At 35.3% G+C, this 27776-nt stretch overlaps 2 protein-coding genes across 2 annotated transcripts; both read left to right on the top strand.

Annotated features, from left to right (window-relative positions):
- Positions 1-34: 34 nt before the first annotated feature.
- Positions 35-11991, top strand: LOC116004477 (dynamin-2B-like). Its single transcript, XM_031244540.1, has 22 exons — positions 35-538; positions 1868-1918; positions 2044-2164; positions 2335-2424; positions 2899-2960; positions 3117-3231; positions 3397-3739; positions 4277-4424; positions 4818-4919; positions 5020-5139; positions 6478-6561; positions 6671-6798; positions 7361-7445; positions 8148-8286; positions 8569-8645; positions 9001-9057; positions 9368-9515; positions 9621-9769; positions 10058-10171; positions 10266-10333; positions 10550-10722; positions 11443-11991. The coding sequence occupies exons 1-22, from the start codon at positions 398-400 to the stop codon at positions 11676-11678; spliced, it is 2751 nt and encodes a 916-aa protein (XP_031100400.1). The 5' UTR covers positions 35-397; the 3' UTR covers positions 11679-11991.
- Positions 11992-17010: 5019 nt separating this feature from the next.
- LOC116004826 (glucuronoxylan 4-O-methyltransferase 3-like) lies at positions 17011-17860 on the top strand. Its single transcript, XM_031244997.1, has one exon. The coding sequence runs from the start codon at positions 17024-17026 to the stop codon at positions 17858-17860; it is 837 nt and encodes a 278-aa protein (XP_031100857.1). The 5' UTR covers positions 17011-17023.
- The last annotated feature ends 9916 nt before the right edge of the window (positions 17861-27776 follow it).

The raw sequence follows: 27776 nt of genomic DNA, 5'->3' as shown, positions 1-27776 counted from the left end.
GGCGCGTAAAAAGTAAGGTCTCATTTTCACCTTCCCAAACGGAGAGAGAGAAATTTGTTTTCAAGTTTTTAGATAGAGAAACATTCGCCTTTAAAGTTTAAAACCCTTCTCTCTCTGCTGGTTGTGAAAGCCTCCATTTCAACTTTCAACCATCGACTCTCCCTCTCTCTACGCTGTTTCCCAATCTTCTGAATCTCCATCCTTTCCACCGGAAAACCCTGCTCGCTCTTTACACGTTTCCGCCGTCCTTTCCCTGAATCTAGGGTTTTCTTTCTCTATCTATATCTATACACAGATATACTCATATCTACACACTGGATCTCTGCAATTTGGTTGCGATCTAGTGAACTTGTAGTTTGAGTTGGAGTTGAGGAGTTGATTTGGGGAGCAGCAAGGGATGGACGCAATCGATGAGTTGTCTGAACTGTCTGATTCGATGCGGCAGGCTGCAGCCTTGCTCGCGGACGAAGATGTGGATGACGTTTCATCTTCGAAACGCCCGGCCACATTTCTCAATGTCGTTGCTCTCGGCAACACGGTAAGCTTCAGTTCGATCCGGTTGTGTCAGATTCGATTGAGTGGTTTTTGTACTGACTAGATCTCTGCAGTTGGTTAGCTCAGGATCTTGATTTGGATGCGGTGAGAATAAATGTTGCTTTTTAGTGATCTGTGATTGTTGATTGGAGTTCACTTTCTTATTCTGCTACTTGTTCGATGTGAATTATGAATTGTAATTAAATGACCAGGAAGTTGAAATTGAATAAACTGCGGATGCTACATTGTTTGACTAACTGACTAACAAGTCAAGTACTGACTGTAGGTCAATTTTTTTAAATGTTAGTATTGGAGAAGAATAAATGAATGATTCTTAGTTCACCTTTTTAGTGGTAGAGATGAAGGCCTTTTACTAATTGAACCCAACCACTAACTGCTGGATGTGTCAAGAGAATGGATGGTGTTTGATGCAAACTACATTTGCTGCTGGATGTATATTGTCTTGAAGTTTTACGACTAACTTATTTAATTGCAAACTACTATCTAGTATGAACTTTTGGCTCCCCTTAAACGTTAGCTTTAATTTGCTTTTACTAATTTCCCTCAACACATGTGAAGAGATTTTCCTCTAACCTATGTTCGATTATCTCCTTCTGCCTAGTATAATTTAAACTAAAAACACATAAGTCGTGGTAAATTTGTGAGATGATCCAGCTTTTATATAGGCATTTAAAATGTGGAAGGATGAATGAAGAAGTGGAATCTCATATTTTGCCAAAATGTAAAACAGGCCTTTATAGAAGCTGCATATGGTCTATAAGCAGATTCTTGTTGGCAAAAATGCGTGGAAATGGAAAATTTAAATTTTACGTGATATTTTTGGTCTCCAGATCTATAAGTACAGGGGAATGTAAAGTGTTATTTATTATTTATTTAATAAGGATTTCTATAGGCTATATTTTTATGTAGCCAAGTTGGGTGGGGTATCAAAAAGCTTTCTTTTGGCAGATGAACTTCTTGGAACAGTTGCGGCTTATTAGTAGACCACTTGCAGAAATGAAATGTGCAAGTTGCCTTAGATGACCTACATCATTTCAAACAACTGATTCCAACAAGGATTTGACCTCTTCATTTGAAAGCTGTCGATTATAACTAGACTGAAGAAATTATGGACCAGCATGAATGTCTGACTATGTGTATATGTATTTGATTCTATGGTGAATGGCCTTCTGCATGCATGCTGAAACTTTAATTGTCTCTGTTTCTCTGAAATTCTTGACACCCAAGAATAAACATATACATATTAGCTTTTATGTAATTTACTCTCACCATTTATTAGAAATATGCTAATGAACCTGACATATTTTCTCAGGGTTCGGGTAAATCAGCTGTATTGAATAGTTTAATTGGACATCCTGCTTTGGTAAGTTTCTCAGATGGGAACATTCATTTTCATCTTCAAATTTTATGTTTCCTGAATTGATTCAGAAATGACTTCTCAAAATGAATTTCATCTTTTCCATCCTCACTTCTCCTTTATATTTACAGCCAACTGGTGAAGGTGGTGCTACTCGTGCCCCCATATGCATAGATCTCAAACGGGATAGTTCTTTGAGTAGCAAGTCAATAGTTTTGCAGATTGACAGTAAACCTCAACAAGTATCTGCAAGTAAGCTTTTGTTAAACTAGTTTTATTATTATTCATTGATAAGCATTTTATCAAAATCGCCAAAAACCGGTTCGACTCTTGCACAAAAACGTAAAGCAAAAATAATTTGTCTTTGAAGAAAAGTATTGTTGCATCAATAAAAATTTGACTGCTCTTTTATGTTATCCTAGGTGCCCTTAGGCACTCTTTGCAGGATAGGCTCAGCAAAATTTCAAGCAAAAGCCATGATGAGATGTATTTGAAGCTTCGAACAAGTACAGGTGTGGGGTTTAGTTTGCATAATGGATATCTGGTGATAATTGCCTATATGATCTGTGCATTGATGATAATTGCTCATTCTCTTTAACTGAAAATAAAAACTAAAATTTCTGAGACAAAATGGTTTTCATTTCTAATTGAGACCAAGACGAAATTCTTTTCAAAGTATGTGTTAAGGTGCACTTTGTATATAAGGGATTTAGAGTTGGTGTGTTAGGGTTTTCACCTATCTAAATAGTATTCTTATTCTCCGTTCAAACAAGTCTTTAAGAGATGAACAACCTGTTGCCTTTTCTTTCGCATTCATTATAAGTTTATACATAATGTTTAGCTGTTACATTTATACTATGATAGACAGATGTTGCAGAAAATTTGATTCATAGTCTATTTGTTAAAGCTGCACAAAAATTTGATCTCCTTTTCTTTGGTTCAATCCTCTGCTCTTTTCTAAATTGTAATTCTTCTCTGGTGTTCAGCTCCATCACTTAAGTTGATTGATTTGCCTGGGGTAGATAAAGGAAATCTTGATGATTCATTGGTGAGTGGTTGCATTAGAGCTACATAATTTTAACCATTTCTTTTCTTTCTAAATACCATATTAATGTTAGATTTGTTATTGTTTAGTTCGTGTGCATATTGATATAAATTCTTTTCTGGGATTACATGTAATAACTATAGTTTTCTTTCTGAACAGAGTAAATATGCAGAGCACAATGATGCAATATTACTGGTTGTAATACCCGCTGCCCAGGCACCTGAAGTTGCCTCATCTAAAGCCATCAGGATTGCAAAAGAATTTGATAGTGAATGTAGGTTTACTCAAAATCTTTCATTTGTTTGGTGTCTTACAATAAACGAAAGGGATTAAAATGATTATCTATTTTTTTTTTTTTTGGATCTCATCTAAGTTCCATCTTGTAGTTCCTTTACCCTTCAACATTCATTCATAGTTATTATTTTCTTTGCCCACCTAGGTACACGAACTGTCGGTGTTATTAGTAAGATAGATCAAGCAGCTTCGGAACCAAAAATCCTAGCAGCTGTTCAAGCTCTTTTGTTGAACCAGGGACCACGAAGTACCTCTGACATTCCTTGGGTTGGACTGATTGGGCAATCTGTTGCCATAGCTTCTGCTCAGTCTGGAAGTGTTGGATCTGATAATTCTTTGGAGACTGCATGGCGCGCCGAAAGTGAAAGTCTAAAGTCTATATTAAAGGGAGCTCCTCAGAGCAAGCTTGGAAGATTAGCATTGGTAGAGACACTTGCTCACCAGATTAGAAATCGTATGAAAATCAGACTTCCAAACCTTCTTTCAGGGTAATGGTTTGACTTCTGCAGTATGTATTCTTTTCAGTACTCTCTTATGGAGGACTTTGATGATTGCTCTTTTTTCCTCTATTTTCCTGGATTATGCCAAAAAAAAAAAAAAAGAAAAAAGGAAAAAAGAAAAAAAGCGATCTTTAGAACCAAATTTTGGTGCTGTTGGCACACAAATTCTTTTCTGCATGCATCATGTCTTGAAGAATCCCAGATTGAGAACTTATTTCTAGCCTGCCATTCCCTATGTTTTCGTTTTTTCTTTTCCTGGCCAAGTCACTAATCCACATCATACATCTCTTGTCATCATGTAGTGTTTCACATATTTGCCTTTTTGATCTTACAGTGTTCGATCTCCTCTTTGAACTATGGGGTAATTTATATCATTTGGAAAGAAGTGTTTGAACATTTAAACCATGCATAAAATTTGTGGGTAGAAGTTTCCTTCTCATGGGGGTGGATGCTTCAAATGTTATTGCTTCTAGTTGAAATTTCTCTTTCTAATGATATCTAGTTTCTATTAAATTATTTGTACAGGCTTCAAGGGAAGTCTCAAGTTGTTCAGGATGAGTTGTTTAGGCTTGGTGAGCAAATGGTTAGTAGTGCTGAAGGCACCAGGGCCTTAGCACTGGAGCTTTGCCGTGAATTTGAGGACAAGTTTTTGCTGCATATTACTGGTGGTGAGGTGAGCCCTAGAAACAAGATTTATGTCCTTTATGAATTCTGACATACTGGAGGTCATGTTGATGGAAGGTAGTGTGTGTAGGGAGGTCCATTCTCTTTTTGTGAATTATAATAATAATAATTTGTTTGTTTTTTTTTTTTTTTTTGTTTTTTGTTTTTTGTTTTTTTTGGAGAGTTCTTAATTGGTACATGTGTATGTATAGTTTTACATTTTTTGTGTGTGACTTATGTTTCATTTAGTTATATGGTATATCTTCTGACACTTAAAGAAAAAAAACTGTTTAAGAATTTATGATGAAGTGATCTTGCCCTTTTATTCTTACATAGTGTCATTATAATATGTTTAGGTAAGCAAAATCAGTTTATCAGTTACTTTGGTTAATTTCTTTTCTAGGGTGATGGATGGAAAGTAGTTGCAAGTTTTGAGGGCAACTTTCCCAATCGGATCAAGCAGCTCCCCTTGGATAGACATTTTGACATTAACAATGTCAAGAGGGTATGACCGCTTCCACTTCCTAGCTGTAAATTAGTACATCGTTTTGTGCCCTTGTTACTTGGTGGCCACATACTGCTTTTATTAACCTCTTTGTTTTTAGATTGTGTTGGAAGCAGATGGCTATCAACCTTACCTCATTTCTCCAGAGAAAGGGTTAAGGTCATTAATAAAAGGTGTTCTAGAGCTTGCAAAAGAGCCTTCTCGTCTTTGCGTGGATGAGGTAAATATTCCTTTTAGTTTCACTTGTTTTTTAATTTAGTTATTGTTTTCTGCTTATGCCTTTTAAAAAAATATTTAGATGCTATATGCTCATCCATTGAAATGATGACAGTTTTGTTTGTTTGTTTGTTTGTTTTTTTTTTTTTTTAAATAAGTAAAAAGTATAATTAAAAGATACTAAGAAGGTACTACCAAAAGATACAGCCTCAAAAAAAATGAGGAGCACCACAGGTCTATATGGATTTGAAACTATCTAAACGCTCTACAAATAAGAGTGTGATTAGGATAACTTCCCATGTGACCAAAAAATAAATTGATATTCTAAAAAAAAATCTTTGAATTGTTCAAAGGCCATCTACACTCCTTTAAATCAGCACTGAGTTATCTTGCAGTATCTGTTGTTCCCTTTTCTGTTAGACTTTAATTGTATTATTATTATTGTTATTATTATTGTTCGTAAAATTTTTTTTGGACTTTTAAAGATCTGACTTTTGACATGATCAAATATGTATACCTGTGGATAATCTTTCAAATTTCTAATTGAACGAAACTAGAAAATTGGTGAATCTATAGTTATTAGTTAGAGTGTTTGAGGTTTACTTTAGAAGATAATGGATTCAACCTCTGTGTTGCAAAAAAGCCAAAAACTCAATCTTTGGACCAGAATTTCAATGCTACTAGCACTAGATCTGATGATGTCTGACGTTGGATTACTTGGATGGAAAGGATGTGCTAGGGTGTACATATTTTTGCTAACTTAGATCTATTCTTCAGAAGGAAAAAGAATTTAAGGTTGGTGCAATGAAGTGGAGAAGTGCAACTGAGATTCCATGTGACCTGGCATTGGTTATGCTTTATGGCAGAAAGTCTTGAGCAGCAAGGAAGTAATTTATCCATGAGATAGGGCAACATAAAGATGGGTGTGTGTAACAGGGAGTACATTACAAATGAATGTATGGGAAGGCACACATGGAACAATTTGCGGGCAATGTCAGGGGTAGTAGGTTATGATTTTGGGCATATGGACTTCTGATTGGTGATGATTTCTGGACAGAGTTAAATCATAGAACATTTTTTCATCCTTTGGACTTGTCCCTTACTTTCTCAGGCATATTCTTGTTACTAGTACATTGTTAATGTTAGTGTGATTCAGTTTTCTCACATTATAATACTCCGTAGTTAATAACTTTAGGCAATCCAATGGGTAGCATTAGCTATTGACATGCCTCTCATAAGCTTGCCTTCTCATCACACTGCTGTTTGCTGAACAGATGCTATTATATGATAGCTATATAATATGGCATATTGTTAATGATGGTTTTTCTTGAACTTTGATTAGGTGCATCGTGTACTTATTGATCTTGTCTCAGCTGCTGCAAATGCAACACCTGGTCTTGGAAGATATCCGCCATTCAAGCGAGAGGTAATCATGTCTTGCAGCTATAGGTTGAGTATTTTTTTAATTATATAAATTTATTTTATCTGCATTTAAAAAATTTTCATGGAAATATTACATTTTGTGTGAAACCCAGGTTGTGGAGATTGCATCTAATGCTCTAGAGGGATTCAAGAACGAAGCGAAGAAGATGGTGGTTGCACTTGTTGACATGGAGCGAGCATTTGTTCCTCCGCAACACTTCATTCGCCTGGTGCAAAGACGGTATGATGCCTGTTCTTTGTGCACTATCATATGTACTCGCTTTGGTTTGTTTGGACCAATTACGAATCTTGAGTGAAGTTGATAATTAATTCTGTATGTTACACAATGTGGCTTTTAGAACTTAGAAGGATGTATTTTGTTTTTTAAATATTGTTTGATTTGATTATTTTAATTTTTTATTTTATTTTAACTGTAAGTGAGATGTCAACGTTAAACATGTTTGTCCTTTAAGTGTGGGGACTGCTTTTAATATTATAACATGACATCTGCTTGAATTTTAGTGCTCTGGGAGAAAATTCTGCCATTTTCAACATCAGCAATGGTCCATCCAAAATAGGCACTTAAACGGAAATGTCATTTTTGTATCATTCAGTTTACGTTACCTATTTGGTGGACACTTTGTGCATTACTGTTTTCTATTATTTTATAAGTTATTTTATTTGGACCATTGTTTTCTATGATATTTTGTTGGCTTATCTGGCGGTTAATTCTTTGGAAAATGTTAATTCATATTCAACAAGTTAAAAATTCCTCTTATGATGCTTGCATTCTGATTTTCCAGGATGGATAGACAGCGACGTGAAGACGAACTGAAAAATCGTTCCTCGAAGAAAGCTGTTGAAGCAGAGCAATCAATACTTAATAGGGTATATAACATTTTCATTTTAGGGTGTGTTTGGTAACCCGTAAAATGACTTCCAGAAAATGTTTTCCGAGTTTTCTGTGTTTGGCAATGTCTGGAAAATGTGGTCAACGGAAAATGTTTCCGTTGACCAAGGAAAATCAGTTCATTTTTCCGGAAAATGACTTACGGAATTTTTTTCGTAAGTCATTTTACGGAATCGGCAGAATAGCTGTTTCGCATGTTTTCAACCAAAACCAAGTCATATCATCCATGACCATGGACCAAGGAGGTGGGAAAACCGCCAAAAACCTTTGCTACATTTTTTTTATTTTTTTTTATTTTTTTTTTAATTTTTTAATTTTTTTAATTTTTTTATAAATTCTATTTTTATTAAATACCATTATTTTAATAACTATTATAATTTTTTATATTTTAAATAAAACAATTACAATGTTTAATTATACAATTCTATCCATTTTCCAGAAAATGAACCAAACACACAAAGACAGTTTTCCACAATACATCCAAACACTGGAAATGATACTGTTTTCCGGACTCATTTTCCAGAAAACATTTTCCAGAAGTCATTTTCCTGCTTTCCAAACGGACCCTTAGTTGCCCTCAACTACTTGTCTTGTAAAATGATTATGATGTTAATGTGTTTATTTGGTTTGATTATGTGTTCACTATATTCGTTCATAAACTTTTCTGAGTTTCTGCCTAGGCAACTAGCCCTCAAACTGGAGGCCAACAGAGTGGTGGGAACTTAAAATCAATGAAGGAAAAATCTGGACAGCAGGATAAAGATGCAGAAGAAAGCTCAACCTTAAAGACAGCAGGACCTGAGGGGGAGATTACAGCAGGTTTATACATAATAACACACTGCATGAGAAGAATTCAGTTCAATTCTCCTCAATGATGTGCCATTACCTTATATTTAGATTAATTAAAACCAATAAACTCTGCATCACGTGTACATTTTGAAAGGCTAGCTGAACGTATTTATATTATTGGTTTATGGAAATGTTGGTAGTACTTGATTGCAGTTATCAATTATCCCTACTTTAGTATCATTTTTTATTTAATAAATTAGTTATTATTATTATTACATAGTAGTTTGTTTATTTAATTTTTTTAATTGGCAGGATTCTTATTGAAGAAAAGTGCCAAAAATAATAAATGGAGTCGTCGATGGTTTGTTTTGAATGGAAAAACTGGAAAGGTAAGTAATTGGTGATGGATGCCTAGACATAGCTGATTTATATGGCATGAGAGAATTTGATTTTCCCACTTTCCCATTTTTGATTATTTAGCTCAGTATAAGATGATGCATGTGGTTATTCTGTATCTTCATCATGGGCTTTTCGTAAAGCACTAATTTTTGCTCATGATTTTAACTTTTTAGAAGTCTGGATAAAGATATAGTGCCTGTGTTTCATGTTGATGATAGGTGCAAATTACTATGAACTAGTAGTAGGACATGCATTCCTTTTTAGTTTGTTATATCTCATATTTATTTTCTATCAAGCAAATTTGTTTTGCAATGAAAAACCTTGATATTGAATTTTGTTCTACAGCTTGGTTACACAGAGAAACAAGAAGAGCGGCATTTTCGTGGAGTCATTACTCTAGAGGTAACTTTTGCCACTAATTTCTAAATTGGCTGACTTTCATTTGCTTTTTAAGTAATCTTGTGGAAAGCATAAGTTTTTTTTGAGTAATATGGCTGCTGTTGAAATTGCTCTGCCTTCTGGTCTCCTAATATATTTTTGCAATTTAATTAAATACACATTTTGATGTTAATTGTGCTCAATGTGCGTGTTATATTCTTGACTTTGGATCTGGATGGTTTAGTGTCAAAAATAACATGAAGCACAGTTTGATTATTTGTCTGGAGCATTGATGATCCCAAAATGGATTGAATTTGCACTCATACATTTCCAGGAATGTAATCTTGAAGAAGTTTCTGATGAAGAAGAAGCTCCAGCAAAAAGTTCCAAGGATAAGAAGGCAAACGGACCTGAAGCAGGCAAAACACCCAGTCTTGTATTCAAGCTAACAAGCCGAGTTCCATATAAAACTGTTCTTAAAGGTATTGAATATTCCCTGGATTGCATTGCTGTTTTCTTGTGGTTTTGTTAGTTTGTTTTGTTGGAATCACACATATGCTCATTCAACCAACCTTACTGATTTGCAGCTCACAGTGCTGTTATCTTAAAGGCTGAGAGTATGGCTGATAAGTCTGAATGGTTAAATAAATTGAGAAGTGTCATAAATTCTAAAGGAGGTGAAGTGAAGGGAGAATCTGCGCCTACCATGCGACAAAGCCTTTCTGATAGCTCTCTTGTGAGTAAAGATATGATGTTCTCACCTTTTAAAATGTATTTTTTACTTTTTTCATTTCATTGATTATATCTAATATCTTTCTTTTGGTTTGAAAACCCCCATTGTTAAATTGCTTTATTTGTTCCCCTTATTTTTGATGTTTTAAAATTCTATTTCTAAACTCTATTATTCTCCCAATAGTGCTTGTTCCATCTACATTATTGTTTGGTTATTGTTGCTGTGATTTTTCTAATTCTCTATTTTCAATTAACGCACCTTATGAACCTATGTGCAAAATGTTCATTTTAGGAAACAATGACTCGAAGACCAGCAGATCCTGAGGAAGAACTTAGATGGATGGCTCAGGAAGTGCGTGGCTATGTTGAAGCTGTTATGAACAGCCTTGCTGCCAATGTTCCTAAAGTCAGTATTTACCTTTAAGATCCACTATCTGGCAGTGTGCTTTTTTGTCTTGCAACGCTATCTCACCCCTGAACTATTTATATTTATATTACAGGCAGTTGTTCTTTGCCAAGTAGAGAAGGCCAAAGAAGACATGCTTACTAAGTTGTATAGTTCTATCAGGTAGGCGGTATTTTATTTTCCATTGTGGATTGACAATTTCCATATTTTCCCATTTTATATCTCTGCTTGTTATTATTCTGGAAAGCTGTGGAAGTCGCAAATCATATGTATGGCTTTGTAATTTTATCCTAACTAATAACTCTTTTTTCCAGTCTGGAATTTATTTTTTCCTTGCAAATTTGTTATTTTATATTTGTTTCCATTGTTGGTTGGTAGTGCCCAAAGTTCGACAAGGATTGAAGAGCTGCTCCAGGAGGACCAGAATGTAAAGCGTCGGAGGGAGCGCTTTCAGAAACAGTCCTCAGTTCTTTCAAAACTTACTAGGCAACTTAGTATTCATGATAATAGAGCAGCTGCTGCTGCCAGCTACTCAAATGGCAGCGAGGAAGGTAATAAATTTTATACACTAAGTACACAATTTTGAATTTTGTATGCATGTTCGACATTCCATTTGTCTTTTTATTCTGATGGTTTCTCCTCTTTGGCATTAAAGGGAACTTCAGTTGGTGTCTTTACTGAATAGGAAAATACTTATTTAGGGTTAGACACAAGGAATGGGAATGAAAGTTATAAACATTGTTTGATTGACAACTTTTTAGAACACAAGTATAAGATTTGATTACCCATATAATTAAAAAAACATTACCTAATTTAAAGCATGTATCATTCTATTAATTCAACCTGATCCCTCATTTTGATTCTTCCTTACTACGTCGTCTCTTCACTTCATCGATTTCCTCACTGCATTGCCTACTCACTTCATCATAAGGATCGATTGTCTTGATTTTTGTTGTGTTTTTAAAACCTTTATTCTGATTATAGGGTCATGCATAACCAAATAACAATATTGGTAATTGTTCCATTCCAGCCTACTTCCCAACATGCAAAAATATTTTCATCAAAACCAATTCCAATTACCAAGTATTTGATTCCCATTCCAATTCCAATTCCAATGTTGGAACCAAACACACACCTAGATGTTTCTATAATTACAAAACTAGGAATACCGAATACTTACACAAACATTGAAGAAATGTATTTTTTGACATCACATTACTGTGTAGCAAACTGAAGAAAATCCATCTTACAAGGTTTTTAATTGGCTGCAGAAAGTCCGAGATCTTCCGAACCACCTTCACCTGGTAGTGACTGGAGATCTGCATTTGATGCTGCTGCCAATGGCTCCACTTCTTTCTCCAGATCTGGATCGAATGGCCCAAGCCGCCGCCATGGTGAGCCTACACAAAATGGTGATATCAACTCAGGAGCTAATCCTGGTGGCCGCCGTACACCTAACCGATTGCCTCCAGCGCCACCGCAGTCTGGATCAGGTTACAGATTTTAGATAGTGCTAAATTTTGAAGGGTTATGATTCATGTATTCTTGATTCGGTGGTTGGTTTATTACTTATGTCAGAGCTGTTTGCATGCTCAAGTATAACATTGATGGAGCGGTATACACCCTTTTGTAGATATATATTGCCATTGATGTTCTGTTTTGCCACCGTGTCCTCTGTTGCTGGATTTTGGGGTACTGGCAATGTTTCACTTCTATTTTTCTTTTTGTTCCTGTCCGTTGTTTCACTGGAATTGTTATATTTTCATTGGTTGGAGACCGACATTATTATACATAGTAATAGAAAAACGAATTTGATGAAACACCTGACCTAATTAGTTTCTATATGCTCTATTTATTTTTATTGGATCGCTTGGCGTTTGATCACTGAACTAAATTCATTTTTTTTTTTCGGTTTTTGATTATTTCAATTGAATAACGAATGTAATATTTCATATACTGCTTAATCCCAAACATGACCAAGATTTGGTTGTGAAAATTTTCGTTCGTTAGTACTCCGTATTTGTGTAACTTTGTAACTCTCTGTTACATGGTGCTATTTAGATTTTGGTTCTGCAATTATAGTTTTAATTAATACCCTCTGGTACTACATGAGCTTTTAACAAAATGTATTATGTAGCAAAGGGTATTGGAGGCGTTTGGCTCAAACATGGAATAAGAATTAAAAAAAAAAAGGGAATGACAACGAATTTTTAATAATTCTTTTATCTTTTGTTTTTTTAATATACATTTTTTTGGGGTTAATGGAAAATGGGTGTTCTCATTCTCCACGTGATTGCAACTTTTGACAGCATAATTAGGTGAATCAAGCTCCTCTTCCTCTACATCTATGGTCAGCCTTTTCAAGCCTTGGATATTTCAATAATTATGATGATAATTGGTTCTATTTTTATTTCTATTTTAGAAACAGTAGGAATTTAAAATTTATGGGGTCAAATGGATTAGTCATGTCTTGTGTTGGACCTGATTGAAGACGGTCTCGGTGAATGATTTTTGCAGTTAAATTAATTGAGTTAATTAAATACACAGTTATTTTAAAGCACAAATGTCGATTAACTTGAAATTTTGCTCCAAATGGAAAGAGTCGTGTGGAACCACTGGTTAATCATTAATGTAATCCTGAGCAAAGAGCATCAATAGTAGTGATTTTTATTAAATTTTTGACAGAGAAAAAATTGGTATGGTGTGAAAAGAACTGATTGGGGAGGGAATTTCTTTTTGGCAAATTGAACTCCTGCAAGAATTGAGATTTTGTCAATTATTTTTTGGGTTTTTTTTTCCTCGATCTTCACTCTCCTAAATGTCACCTAAAAAATCACAAAAAATTCAACATTAATGCGGATGCTCTAATTAAATGGCCTAGTCAGCAAGATTGATTCATAAATATCAATAGCTATACTGTGGACCATGGTGCATGTTGCAACATGTATCTAACTAATCCCTAGTTATATTAGTATATTCATAATGTTCTTTTTATATGTTCATAAAAATAAAATTATTGTACATAAACATTATACTATAGATGAATCATGTTTAATAAGATGCATCATGTTTAATAACATTGATCGTGTACTATTTTCATAATATTTGTTATATATATATATATCCATAAACCTAAATTAATGTAATTAAACACTAAACTAAATGTACATCAAATGCACTTCTATTCAATTCATTCTATAGTATGTTCATAATATTCCTTCTATATGTTCATAAAAACAAATCTGAATGTACATAAACATTACACTAGAGTAATGTCTTTAAGTATCTATAGATTTATTATTTTTAAAAAAATTCGAAAATATAATATGAATGTCATTTAAAAGATCTCAATTAGAACTTTTAATTGTATATTTTGTATACATTGATTTTATTTGTACACAAAAAAAGAGAATAAGTTTAAGTTGAAAAAAAGGTATAAGGAGAAAAATAGGGATGTGTTGTGTGTATGTTGCTACATGCACCATAGTGCACGATATAATTATTATTGCATATTATGTACTTTCTCGTAAACAAATTATGTACATGAAAATAAAATGGATGCATATAATATCTTAATTGCATGTACATATAAGAGACAATAAGATGGAAGGTCATAAAGTAAAGAGATAAGACCATATAAGATCGAATTCTTCTATGGAAAGATGAGGCTGGAGTCAAAGTTTGTAATTTAAAGACACATCATTACCTTTTGCTAATTATCTGGTTACACAAAAGTGGGAACCAGAGTTTAAACCAAAAACGGCGAAGATCTCAAAGATGGATGTTTGGGTAAGATTACCAAATTTATCGGTGGAGTACTTCCGGGATGATATCGTCAAGCTTATCCTTGAAAACGTTGGAAACCTTTAAAACTAGATCGTACGACAATAACAAGAGAAAGAGGGTGTTCGCTAGAGCTGCTGTCGAAGTTGACCTCGAGAAACCCTTAGTTTCGGAAGTGTGGGTAAGATTGAAACCAAGTGCAGACCATTGAGTACGAGGGTCTACATGTTGTGTGTTTTGGGTGTGGGATGGTTGGACATAGGGAACAAGATTGTTCTTAAGGAAAATCGGAAACGCCAGACTCCTCTCAGATGGACTTAAACGTGTCGCCGACAACTGAGAAGGAAGGGGCTAATTAGGTCGATTATCCTTTAACCCTCCCGGAAACTAACAACGTTAAACCTCGATATCACACATGAATGCTTGTGACCAGAAAATCAAGAAAGAATGATCCGAAAAAAAACAACCACCAAACAAAAAATGCTACCATCGCTCCGAAGACTGATAATAACCAGTTTTGGGCGCTAACTGATGATGCCGAAGGCGAGGAACAGAACACCAGAACTTCGGCTAAGGGTAAACAAACTGGGGAACTAAGTGGAAGTTCCAAAGGTAAGTCTTCTTTCGCTCCTAACCCTCCTCAAAATCGTCGTCCTCCTGCTCCTAACCATACCACTGTGAACCGCCCTACTAATCGTCCATCTTCGTCTCATAATGCAAGAGGGCGTGGAGGGCTTCTGGTCGCCTTTTGTCGGAGATGGCGACTGGCCACGGATCGACCGTCGCCGGTCACTGGAAATGAAATGACCTATAATAACAGGTCATTTACCGGTTCTTGGGCTTCATTAACTCAATTTGACATGCTAAAGGGTTTAATTGTACTTTTTCAAAGCTTAGGTGACTAATTGACTTTTAGTGTAAAGTTTAGGGGCCTATTTGACCATTTTTCCTTATTTTAATCACAATTATAATCAATCCCTCCTATATTATCTTGTATTCGTATACTTTGAATTACCAATTTAAATAAATTAACTCAACTTTTAATCACTTATGCATGAACATCTCTTATATAATCTTGCATTAATATACTTTGAAGTACTTATTTAAAAATAAACATTGGACGCTATCCCATTCGTGCAATGCGCGTGAAAAACTAGTACATTCATGCATTACCTTCTTGGAGGAATCTTGTTACCTAGGGTAATCTAAGATTCTGTGAATCAAATGCCGGGTATAATAAAGAAGTAATCAAATTATAGGTATCACCTAACACCCTAACAGCAGGAGATGGAATTCTCAAAGTCAATGTTCCATTATATTAAACAACAAATATCTCAGTGGCACCTAAAATTGCACTTGTATAATTACTATTTTGCCCTTTTGTCTACCCTATGCCAGTCTGGTACGGTGTTAGTTCTTGTAATCTTCTTCTTCTTATTATTATCTCCGTATTATTCTTTTTAGAAAAGTCTTTATAATCCAGGTTTCTCGTCTTTACTGGACTATATCCTAGATCTCATGAATCTGTCCTTAAATACATGAGAAGGTAAATCGAGCCAGTAAGTTGCGACATTATGAATCTGTCCTTAAATACATGAGAAGGTAAATCGAGCCAGTAAGTTGCGACATTGTTATCCATTCATCTCATTTTGTGTGTTTAGGTTTGACTGAAATTATTTATAATTTAATTTTTTACAATATTAAATTTTGCATTAGTATAAAAATTTTATATATTTAGAAACTACATTAAAATTACTAATAAACACAAAATATTATATTTAAAAATTATAAATAAGTAGTAAAAATAAGCAAAAAAGAAAGATTTTGTTTGACTAATCAATAATAAAAATGAAATAGATAAAATGGGACTGATGAGGGTCTACTATTTTTTTTACTAAATTGCACAAATGTTTTCCACATGGATAAAAAATATAATGAATTGAAAATCTAAACTTTTGTATGGTTGAGGATATGAGGGGGTCAAGGTTAATTTTCAAACATCAAGGGATCTAATTGCTACTAGCAAAAGGTTTAGGTATCTAAGTGAAATTGTCCAATAATAATTTTTTGTTGGATGACAAGAGAAATCCACAACCACTATTTGATGGTGTGCATTGAGTAAATTCTGTTCCGAGAATATAATTGCACTTGTGACCTTCTAGTATAAGAATTATTCCTAATCTATTAAGCTACTCCTTTTGGACATTTAATAATAAATCATGAAGTATATACTGGCATTATTATTATTATTTTTAAATATTTGTGACAACCAACAGTAGTTCCATCACTGGGAATTTCACCAAACAAAATAATTTGTCTTGGAAAGTCAACCATCATGACTCATGAATTGCTTCAATTTTGAAAGGAAAAATAATAAAAAGAGCGATCCTAATATAGAATATCAAATTCCCAATAAAGTGAAAATTATATTAATTAAGTCAGCCAGGCCCCTTAATAATCATTACTATTTCCTCCATATATGGACATCATTTATTATTTGAAACTTTTATTTTGCTATAAATCGTTTTTTATATTCATTAACACCATCTATTTATTATGATATCATATACGTGGTTATAAGATAAAGATTTTTTAATAGAAAATTTCTACCGTATCGTTTAATTTCTACCGTATCATTTAATATGGTGAGATGACAAATTCATGGTAACTAATGAATAAAAAGAGTTTTATCAACACATAGAAGTCGAACAATTTTGACCCTTGTACCTTTATATTTTATGTAGATATAGTGTACAACAAATTGTATTAGGCCTTTAGATACGACTCAACTGGTTCACCAATCCAAACTAAGTTGATAACGTAACCGCCAAATATACCATATTAATTGCGTGGGTATAATTGGTACAAAATTAAGACATTGATAAAATTAAACCCTAAATTTATATTTTTATAGCAACATTATTGTTGGTTGGGAAATAGTTTAGGTGGACCAAAATGGGTTAGATTATTGGTTTGACCTTTCTATAAATTGAGAAGCAGATCAAAGCTACCCTAAACCCAAGTCATTTTCTCTTCCTCCTTATTCTATTCTCCATCCCCAAAGGCAAAATGAGTAGACCCAAAACCCAAAACTCCATTACTAATCTCAAGCTCATGATCATAGTCTGTTCATTCCTATTCATGGCTGTAATGGTTCTAATAAGATCCAATGTAACAATTTCATCATCACCAAATCCCATCTGCCCAACACCCACTGAAGAATGCAACAAAATCTCACCATCCCTAGCAAATGTACTGGTCCACTATGCCACCTCCAACATCACCCCACAACAAACCCTAAAAGAAATCTCAGTTTCCCTTAGAATCTTGGACAAAAAATCCCCTTGCAACTTCTTGGTTTTCGGCCTCGGCCACGACAGCCTGATGTGGTCCGCTCTCAACCACGGGGGCCGGACCGTCTTCCTAGAAGAGGATAAATCTTGGATAGATCAGATAAGGCGGCGGATGCCCTCCCTGGAATCGTACCACGTCAAGTACGATTCCAAGGTGTCCCGGGCCGAGGAGCTGATGGGAATCGGAATGGGAATCGAGTGCAGGGAAGTGGTGGACCCACGCGCTTCGAAATGCGGGCTGGCGATAAAGAACCTGCCGGACGAGGTGTACGAGGTCGATTGGGATGTGATCATGGTGGACGCGCCGACCGGGTACCATGATGAAGCCCCGGGGAGAATGAATGCCATTTACACTGCTGGATTGATGGCTAGGAATAGGGAAAATGGGGAGACTGATGTTTTAGTGCATGATGTAGATAGGGTTGTGGAAAATAAGTTCTCCAAGGCTTTCTTGTGTGAAGGGTATTTTGTTGAAGAAGAAGGAAGGATTAGACATTTTACTGTTCCCAGCCATAGAGTTCGCTTGGGCAGACCTTTCTGTCCTAGAATCTAGGGTGTATTTGATCAAGATTTTTATAAATCTTAAATGATGGAAGGTATTTGATTACAGATTACGGAGTATTTTCTTAATTATTCGGTTTTGATGTATACACTTACACTATTATTTAATTACAAGAAGGGACAAACTAAGTATGGTATTTACAGTGGATGTGAATAGGTCGGGTAACAAATAGAGACTTACATAGTTTAATTTTCATTTGGCTCGACTCAACATTTTTAATAAAAAAAAGCCAGGCTTGCCTCTACATTAAGGCCCATTTAGGTAAATAGGCAAAATCAATATTTTTAAGGCTCGGGGGAGGGGAGAGAATATGGTTCTTATGGGAATTACTCACCAGATGAGAATTGTGGCATAATCTGAGATGTTCATTGTGTGGGGGTAATTTGGAGCTTTCATTTGATTAGTTCCGCGCAATGTGTTTTACGTTTTTGCCACATGATTTTAGGATTTTTTTTTCCAGAATTTGCAAGCGTTACAACAAGCTTCCTTGTCATCGTATTTCTTCTTCATTTTCCATCACCGACGGGGGGTTGTCTCACCATGGCTTTAGGTTTGTACTTTTCATTATTATTATTATTATTATTATTATTATATTTTTTTCCTTCATTTCATTAGAGTGTAGTTTTTATTAAGGTTGTTAATTAGGGTGTGTTATTAGAGTTTGTTTGTGTTGTGTTATGTTGGGATTTTGTCGTTGATGGTTTCATTTTCGGTAGCATTTGTTGGTGTTCGTTGGTCTATGAGGGCAGGGTTAGGAAGGAGTAATTGTGCATTGGTGCGGGTGAAGTGGTGCATCATTAGTGGGGTTATGGGAGTGGTGCGTCGTTGTTGAGGATGACAGAGTCAGTGATGGGGTATGCATGGTTACGTTGAGTGTGGTGCATAGTGGGGGTGTGAGGTGTGCATTGTTGCATTGATTGTGGTGCATCGTGGGGGTATGAGTTATTGGGGTTGTGTGTTGCGTCTGTGAATGCTAGTTGTCTTATGTGTTTCATTTAGGTTTGGATGTTGTTGCCTTGGATGGAGGTGTTTGAACAACTATGATTGTAGCATATGGTTGTCAAATGGAGATTTCGCCAGGATAAGGAAGTACTGGTCTCCTGAGTGTGACGATGCAATCAAGCCACACGTTGGCCAGTGTTACAACACATTAGAGGACAAAGTTAAGTTTTATAGGCAATACACTAGGGTGGTTGGATTTGATGTGAGGCATAGTACTGTTAAGAAAAGTAGGGATGATGAGATTGCTTTGAAGTATATGGTTTGCAGTAGGGAAGGATTTAAGGATGCTGCAATGGTTATGCCTACTATAGGTGATGGGGATGATGTTGGGTCTATTACGCAGAAGAGGTGTAGGATTTTTAATAGGGTAGGGGGCAAGGCCAAGGTATAGTAGTGCTTAAAAAGGGTATGCATAGTGGTTATGTTGTTGTTTTAATTAATTAATTAATTTATTTTAATAGGGGCTTCATAACCATTGTTTGTGTCCAGAGTTGTCTACGCAATTTTTGAAGGTGAACCATAAACTTGAAAATGGGCATTAGACATTTGTTGTTAATTGTGTTAAGGCAAATATTGGGCTTGTTAAGTCTTATAGGTTGTTCAAAGATATGGTTGGTGGGTATTCAAATGTAGGGGCAACCAATGTTGATTTATGAAATTTCAAATGTGATCTCCAAGAATATATTGTTGATGGTGATGCACATTTGGTTATTGGTAAATTCTTTAAAAAATAAGAGATTTGTTCGTTTTGAATATGATGTTGAGGATCATGACTAGTTGCATCGTATTTTTTTGGGCTGACCTTGTCGTCCGCCATGATTTCTCGTTCTTTGGGGATGTTGTCTCTTTCAATGCTACATACCGCACACGTAGGTATGTGCACGTCTAGTGTCTAGGTTGTGCATTTGTACAGTATAATTGGTGCATTTGTGTTGTTTTATTCAGGTATAACTCAATCTTGTGTTGTTTACTAGTAGTGTTGATAACCACAAGAGGTGTGTCACATTTGTTACTAGATTGTTAAAAAAGGAGGATGTAGAATCTTACATCTAGTTGTTGGAGAATTTCAAGAAGGTAATGGAACATGTGCCAATTATTGCATCGTTATGGATCAAGATCCAACTATGAAGATTGCGGTAGCAAGGATTTTTAATTCTACATGACATTGTTTCTGCATGTGACATATTATGTCAAAAGTGGGTGAGAATATGGGCCCTGTTATGGCTAAGGATGATACTTTTTGGCGGAAGTTGAATGCTATTGTTTGGAATGAAACGATGTCAGTTGATATGTTTGAAGTGAAGTGGAGGTGGTTGATGGAGTATGGTTTGGTTGACCACAATTGGTTATGTGAATTGTTTGAGCTAAGGTCATTTTGTATTCCCACCTATTTTACGGACATGTTTATAGGTGGAGTAATTCGCACCAATTCCCGATTTGAAATGGAGAATAACTTGTTTAGGAGTTTCATGAATCATCATTCTAATTTACTTGAGTTATTTTTTTATGCATTTTAATAGTGCAATTGATGCACAACGACATACACATGCTAAGATCAATGTTAATTGAGAGGGTTACTTTTAGATTTCAAGACACCGTTGTTGTTGTAATGTCATGTTGCATCAATGTACACCATCACCGTTTTTTATGAGGTTTAGGCTGAGATTTTTGCATGGCGTTTTTTGCACAACATTATTACGATTTGTAAACGGAGGGATTTTGTTTGCTATGAGATTAAAGGGGACGACGGTTGCACATTTTGTGTTGAACATAAGTCGAATGATAATACTATTACTTGTAACTGTAAGATCTTTCAATGATTGAGGTTGTTGTGTAAGCACATTTTCTTGGCGTATAAATATGCTTGTGTAGATTGTATCCCTCCAAACTATGCCGTGACATTGTGGACTAGAGATGCTTGCTTGCGCCCTATATTCTAGATTGATGGAGCCACTATTGACCAAAGTGCTTCTAAAAAGGAAACTAAATATCTTATTAATCAATTATGGTATGAGATTTATACTTGCATTTGATTGGTAGGTGGTATTACCGAGTATTTGTTGCAGTTGACCCATGTGATTAAGGAGTAGAAAGAAGCTTTCATGAGTGATGGGGGCAAGGTAACCCAATACAAGCCATAGTACTCGAAGATTTTGTTGAGTAGTGGAAAGGGATCAGAGGTTTGTGAAGGCCATAGCGAATGAACTAGTAGTGGGTGCCAGACCCCCTTTTGGGAGGTTGTCAATTAACATATTCTCCATAGAGATTACTTCGGTAGAAGAATTGAGGATGTAAGACATGAACTCAAGCTTGTGCTAGATTAGGATCGATTTGAGGGGGTGGAAGGGAAATAAGATTTTCAGAAAAAAAGTCAAGTTCTCTAGCAAGGACGACATTGGTATACTAGAGGACTCGAAGTAGTAGGCGCGAGATGGGTAGAAGAAGAGGGTAGAGAATGCTTGGTTACCACACAGTGGGAGTATGAAGAAAATTGGATGAAGTGTGAGAGGGAGTTGTAGACATATTGAAAAAAGGGGAGAGGGGGAGGAGATGAAACACACTTGGAAGTGTGTGGAAGAAAAGAGTATACAAGGGTAGGAAATACTCGGAGGGGAGAGTTAACTAACTTTCATTCTTGAAGTAGTGGAGGGTTAAGAAAGCTTAGAACAATGAAATCTTGGAGGTTAAAAAGGGTAAATAGCCTAGGGGTATTTATAAGGAAGGGGGAAGTGGTTAATGCGGTCGTGACGCATGTTAATAATACGATGACGTGGCAGACAAGTAAATATGTGATTTGATATTTAAAGAGACGTGAAACTTATTAAAGAATCCAAGTGCAGATGAAATGTTCTGAATTATCTGGCATTGAACATTAAATAGGCTTTAGTGAAGAGATCATGGCATGAAAACACAACCGATAGCTACGCAGCTTAATAAATGCAAATAAGGCATGAAAAATGGCTAGCATTTAGACTTCACAATGAATATGGGGGAGACTTGGAAAACAGTTGAAATGGTCAACCCATGAAAATGTGGTTGGCCAAAAGCTTTTCTTTTAGACCCCCTTGAAAAAGTGGTTAGCTAGAAGCTTTCTTTCATGTCCCTTTGAAAAAGGGGTTAGCACGTAGCTCTCTTTCACCATTCATTGAGGTGGTCAGCAAGTGGTTCTTTTTCTCTGCTTTTTTGGTGTCGTTAACTCCATAATCCACAAGAAAGTGAATGAATAGATGATGGGTTGGATACAAGTGGACTACTATTCACCCTCAGCCTAGGTGGTTGAACTTTGCCCAAGTAGTTGGCTAAGGTCCAATGTGGTCTAAAATTTACGGAACACGTTATAACATTTATGGAAAGTGCAATTGGAAGGTATTGGTCTAATTTTTGGAGATTATTTTTATTATTGTTTTGGAGATTACTTTCCTAACGTTTAAGGGATCAACTTGTAATTAATGTTTTTTATTTGAGAGATTTACTTTCAATATCTAGTTCAGGTCCTTAGTTGGTAGTTTGAGCTGTTTAAGTATAATGTAAAAAAGGCTGCTAATGGAGTAATGAACTCACTATTTTTTCACTAAGAGCAATATCAATCCCTGTTTCTCCAAGTACTTTTGAGCATTATACTTTGTTTCTGATAGATTGTGTTGACGAGCCAACGACTTTATCACTCATAAAATCAACATATAGTATATGTCATTTTAGAAAATTTCAAATATATTAATATTAATATTAGATAAAAGAGAAAGAATTAGTAAACTTGATTAATGTAGAATTGTAGATAACATCTATATCTATACTATATATAAAAGTAAAATCCTCATATTTCATTTTCCCGCCCAAACTCTGTTATGAAATATTAGTATGAAAATAATATTTCTGGAAAATAATAAGCACAAGAACGAAAAATTTTTTCTGGAGGGTGGTTAGCTTGAGTCGTGTACTCACTACACTATCCTTAAAACCTTATTTGCTACCTCCCAAGGTGCTAGGAGCTTTGTAGCCTCCTTATTTGCTACCTCCCAAGGTGCTAGGAGCTTTGTAGCCTCCCAAGATACTAGGAACTAAGGTGCTAGGAGCTTTGTAGCCTCCCAAGATACTAGGAACTTTGTAGCCTAGGTTTTCCAAGATAAAACGAGGTGCTAGGAGCTTTGTAGCCTCCCAAGATGCACAAGAACGAAAAAATTTTTCTGGAGGGTGGTTAGCTTGAGTCGTGTACTCACTACACTATCCTTAAAACCTTATTTGCTACCTCCCAAGGTGCTAGGAGCTTTGTAGCCTCCTTATTTGCTACCTCCCAAGGTGCTAGGAGCTTTGTAGCCTCCCAAGATACTAGGAACTAAGGTGCTAGGAGCTTTGTAGCCTCCCAAGATACTAGGAACTCCCAAGGTGCTAGGAGCTTTGTAGCCTCCCAAGATACTAGGAACTTTGTAGCCTAGGTTTTCCAAGATAAAGCCCTAGATTTTCCAAGATAAAACAAGCTAGACAAGCTAGGCTTCAAGTTTGAGCACTTAGAGTACTAACCATTACGGTTTACGGTTTACCTCCCAAGGTGCTAAGAGCTTTGTAGCCTAGGTAATGGTTTACCTCCCAAGGTGCGGTGCTAGGAGCTTAGATTTTCCAAGATAAAACAAGCTACCGGCTTCAAGTTTGAGCACTCAAAGTATTAACCATTACGCACACGATCATTTTGGGATTTGATTTGCATCCCCTTGCGCACGAGAGAGAGCCTTAATGCTATACAATTCACTAAACCTAAGAAAGACTCTTGTATAAATAGTGGTGCAAACCCACTTCCTAAATCAATGTGGGACAAAGGCTTACTTTAAAGCTTTTCCCTCCATTTTTTCAACTCAAATGAGTTAACTTTGAGAACCAATTTCTCATTCACCCATTATCCGTTTTGTACGTACTATATGTCAATCTCTTCGTCTAACTACGAAGAACCCGAATCTACTTTGACCTGACCCAAATCGGAAGTAGACCCCACATATATTTGTACCACAAAATAGCCACTAAAATTGTCATTTTATGCTATTTTATCCAACAAACTCTTGTTGTCAATTAATTAAATATTTTATTGGTCAAATAATTAATAAAACTTATTTGGTAAGAAAATGTAAAATGGAAATTAACTAATATGTAATATAGTTTCTATATTCACGTATTAACGTAATAACATAATACCTTGTAGAAAAGACATATTAATTAGGTAATAACATAATAGCATAATTGGTAATATTATGTATGTTATTCTATAATATACTACGTAATTGGTAATATTATTGTTTGCAAATTCTGCGTATTTTTTTACGTTTTTATAATACCATGTAGAAAAGACATATTAATTAGGTAATAATAACATAATAGCATAAATGGTAATATTATGTATGGTATTCTATAATATAATTGGTAATATTGTTGTTTGCGAATTTTGTTCCACAAAAAGTATATACACGCACATTTAGTTCCACGAAAGAAGATTTTTTTCATATTTTCCAATGATAATTTTGCATAGGGTTGCACTCTTTTTACGATTTAAACATATTATTATGCAAAATGTAATTTTTAAGTTTCTAACATATTTCTACCTCTGTACTCTCCTATAGCAATGACTTCAACTCAAATCGAGATTGTTGGTTGTGAACTTCATCCATGACACAAAAGGAATTGAATCAAGTTTAGAGTGGTGCATGTCTATCATCTTCCAGATACAAGAGGTACAGAAACAATCAACTCTATAGACTGTGTAGTCCATGATGTAGATGTATTGTTGATAAATGCTTATTTGTTTATATTTTCCCCTTTTCACTAAGCTATTTTGATTATTGATCATTCCATATTTAATGAGATTAGGACTAAATTATGTTATTTTTTCAAGGAGTTTGGATTTGCAAGCAATTCAAAGACGAATATTTTCATGCATTTGGAGTGAACTAGAATCAAAATGAATATTTTGGATGCATTTGGAGTCCATGGGAGTCAAGGAGAAGCTAAGAGGATGGATAAAACAATTCCAAGGGAGTCTAAGAGTGGCATTTTCAATGGTTTTGATCATATGGACAAACCAAGACAAAAGTGGAACAAGTGTCAAAAAAGTTTAAATTCTCGCATAGATTGGCCAATGTTCAGTATTTGGACAATATCTCGGCCTAGAAATATCCAAATTAAGTGATTCTTATGCCATTGGAAAGAAAACTTAAAGATTTGAAACTCTTATGAAGACATTAAAGCCTAAAAAGGAATCCAAATGGATCAAAATTGTCCTTGAAGTTGAAGTTTCAAACTTACAAATTTCGTTCAAATCTGCCACTGTTGGGTATTTTGACCATATCTTAGCCTAGGAATGTTCAAATTAGATGATTCATGCGCCATTAGAAGCCAACTTGAAGGGCTATAACTTTCTTGAAGACCACAAAGACCAATGAAATGGTTTTGGGGGTGAAAAATAGTCTAGAAGTCAAAGAAGTTACACAGGATTTTGCTTGCAGGTGGTACACAACCACCTACATGTCCATGTACATTGCCATGTCTTTTTTGCCCCGATTTACAGTGCATTTTTGTGTTTCTAGCAGGCTAGGACACGGCCACCCACATGGCCGTGTCCCTGGTTGTGTTACCCACCCCCTGTTCACTATTTAAGCGCGTTTTGAGCATTTTCTACTCGGTTTTGACCCCTGGTTGAACCCTAGACACTCTCCTTCACTTCCTTTCATATTTTCAGGTAAGATTAGGCTTAGATTTAGGTTTCTAAACATACTTGAAGCTTGTAATCAAGGATTCAGCACTTGGATTTCAAGATTTGCCACCCATTTCACTAGAGAAGTTTTCTTTCCCATATCTCTTTTCTTTTGCAAGATTTTTGTTTATTCCTTGTGGTTTTGTGTTACTTATGTTATTTAATCATGAGTAGTTAGTTTATGTGCTTGAGTTAGAGTTGTATTATCTATCTTGATGCTTAATTTGTGATTATTGCAAATAGGGGAAGAACTCTAATCTAGGGTTTATTGTGTTTGTGAAGGTTTTGTGTTTTTATCTTGCTTATGATTGATGTACATATTCATTGGCATGTATTTGGAGGATTCCTTGCCTCAATGAGAGTTGGGTGATGAATTCAAGTCACCCCTTGCATAAACCAATTTGTTTCTATGAAAATATGAGAAATTGAGGGTTTAAGATGTTAATTGTGCTTGAAGAATTTGGAGTTGATTCGCCACAAATATTTGTATATTTTCTCACATGAGTGACTTATAGACTAGGATTGTTGTTATTTGTTCTCCCTTACCCCGTAGGTTGTTGAAGCATCTAGATGATAATAATATCCCCTAACTTGAGTCCTATTTCTTTATTTTGTGTATATGTGTTAGTCTTAATATTTCCTTAAAATTGTTGTTTGCTTAGCTTCTTGTCGATTTCCTTATGCTAGTGCCTAGTTGTGATTGCATATTGCGTGCCATAAACCCAAATCTCCTGAGGACGATATTTCACACCCGTACACTCATCATCACTCATTTTTGCTACACTAAAAAAATTAAGCATCATTAACCAAATGTTGAATACAAGCAGGATAAGAAGAAAACCAAATACTAGGACCAAACTAAGAATTAGTAGCCCTTACTAAAAACATGAGCAAGCTTATTCGCTGATTTAGAAATAAAACAAAAATGACACTGCATCAAAATATCGTTCGAGGTTATGACATTCCCTAAGCACACATCCAGCGTAGTAGGAGAAATTTGGAGGGCCAAACTCGAGTAACGAACAAACCATTCCGCAATCAGAAAAAAAAAACTAGCTTAGACCAACCGCATTCCATAGCCCACGAAAGAGCTTCTTTGATCGTCATAGCCTCTACAAGATGAGGATTATGGAGATATTTGACAGTTGCATTCCTAGCCGTCAGGAACCTTCTGCCTCCATCGTGTATAACTGTTGAGACGAAACCTTCCACCTCACATGGGAATACTGCAGCATCTACATGAATGCAAATTATTTTTTACTATCACGCATAACTTTCCCTATTCTAATACGGAGTAAAAACGTTACGTTGAATGTTGAGCATACAATAGTCATAAGAAATCTTAAATAGTTAATAATATTACATAACTCATTAGTTCCTTTTTTTAGGGCATCATTGTAAAACTCTTGATCTTTAAGGTATGTATTTTGTTTAGATACAATTGAAGACATTAGAAATTACAAGATCTTAGACAATCTTATATGCTTCACTTTATTTCCTATTTTTACTGAACATTTTATAACTTATTGAACCTGCTAATTAATAAATTGGAAAGGTTTTAATTAAGTCGTGATTTGAAGACTTTTTAAAGATTATACAGAATGACACACAAATATAGACTTCTTGAAGTCATATACTCAAAACTTATTACACACCTGAACACACTCGAGTGATTTTGAACATGGCCAGATTTTAGGCCGTGCAAAATGTCCAATAGCATAGGGCCTCAATTTTTAGAGGGCACACTATTTATTTTTGATCTAGATACTTAAAGAAATAAAAAAAATTTCAATGAATCATAAAATTCATTAGTTTTTCCCCCAAATCATGTCTCTCTCCTAATAATAAGGACCTAATTAATTGAGTATAGTAAAACCTTTAAATTTTCCCACGGCGCAGATAATGTCTCAAGCCCTGAATCTGCAGAGATAACTTGAAACATGTACCATTCACCACCAATATGGAAATATCGCCTGAGAAATTGATTCTTCCCCCTAACAGATCATTCTACTTGCATTCCAAACGATAGCGGCAGCCCAGGAGCCCAACAGGTAGTTTCAAGAGTTTTTTGAAGATAGTAAGATTTTTTTTCTTGTTTGTTTAGACTTTGGAGATAGTAAGATTCTTATGGTTTGTTTGTTTGTTTGCTTTTTTTTTTTTTTTTTTTTTTTT

The sequence above is a fragment of the Ipomoea triloba genome, chromosome 14 (assembly GCF_003576645.1).
Source record: "Ipomoea triloba cultivar NCNSP0323 chromosome 14, ASM357664v1".
In the NCBI taxonomy this organism is placed as follows: domain Eukaryota; kingdom Viridiplantae; phylum Streptophyta; class Magnoliopsida; order Solanales; family Convolvulaceae; genus Ipomoea; species Ipomoea triloba.
Note: the sequence above shows the minus strand (reverse complement) of the source record. Positions and strands in the feature narration are given on the sequence as shown.

Coding starts and splice junctions, on each gene's coding strand:
- LOC116004477 (XM_031244540.1), top strand. CDS start 398: ATGGACGCAATCGATGAGTTGTCTGAACTGTCTGATTCGATGCGGCAG. Junction 7,446..8,147: donor AGCAATCAATACTTAATAGG/GTATATAACATT, acceptor GTTTCTGCCTAG/GCAACTAGCCCTCAAACTGG. Junction 10,334..10,549: donor AAGTTGTATAGTTCTATCAG/GTAGGCGGTATT, acceptor GTTGGTTGGTAG/TGCCCAAAGTTCGACAAGGA.
- LOC116004826 (XM_031244997.1), top strand. CDS start 17,024: ATGAGTAGACCCAAAACCCAAAACTCCATTACTAATCTCAAGCTCATG.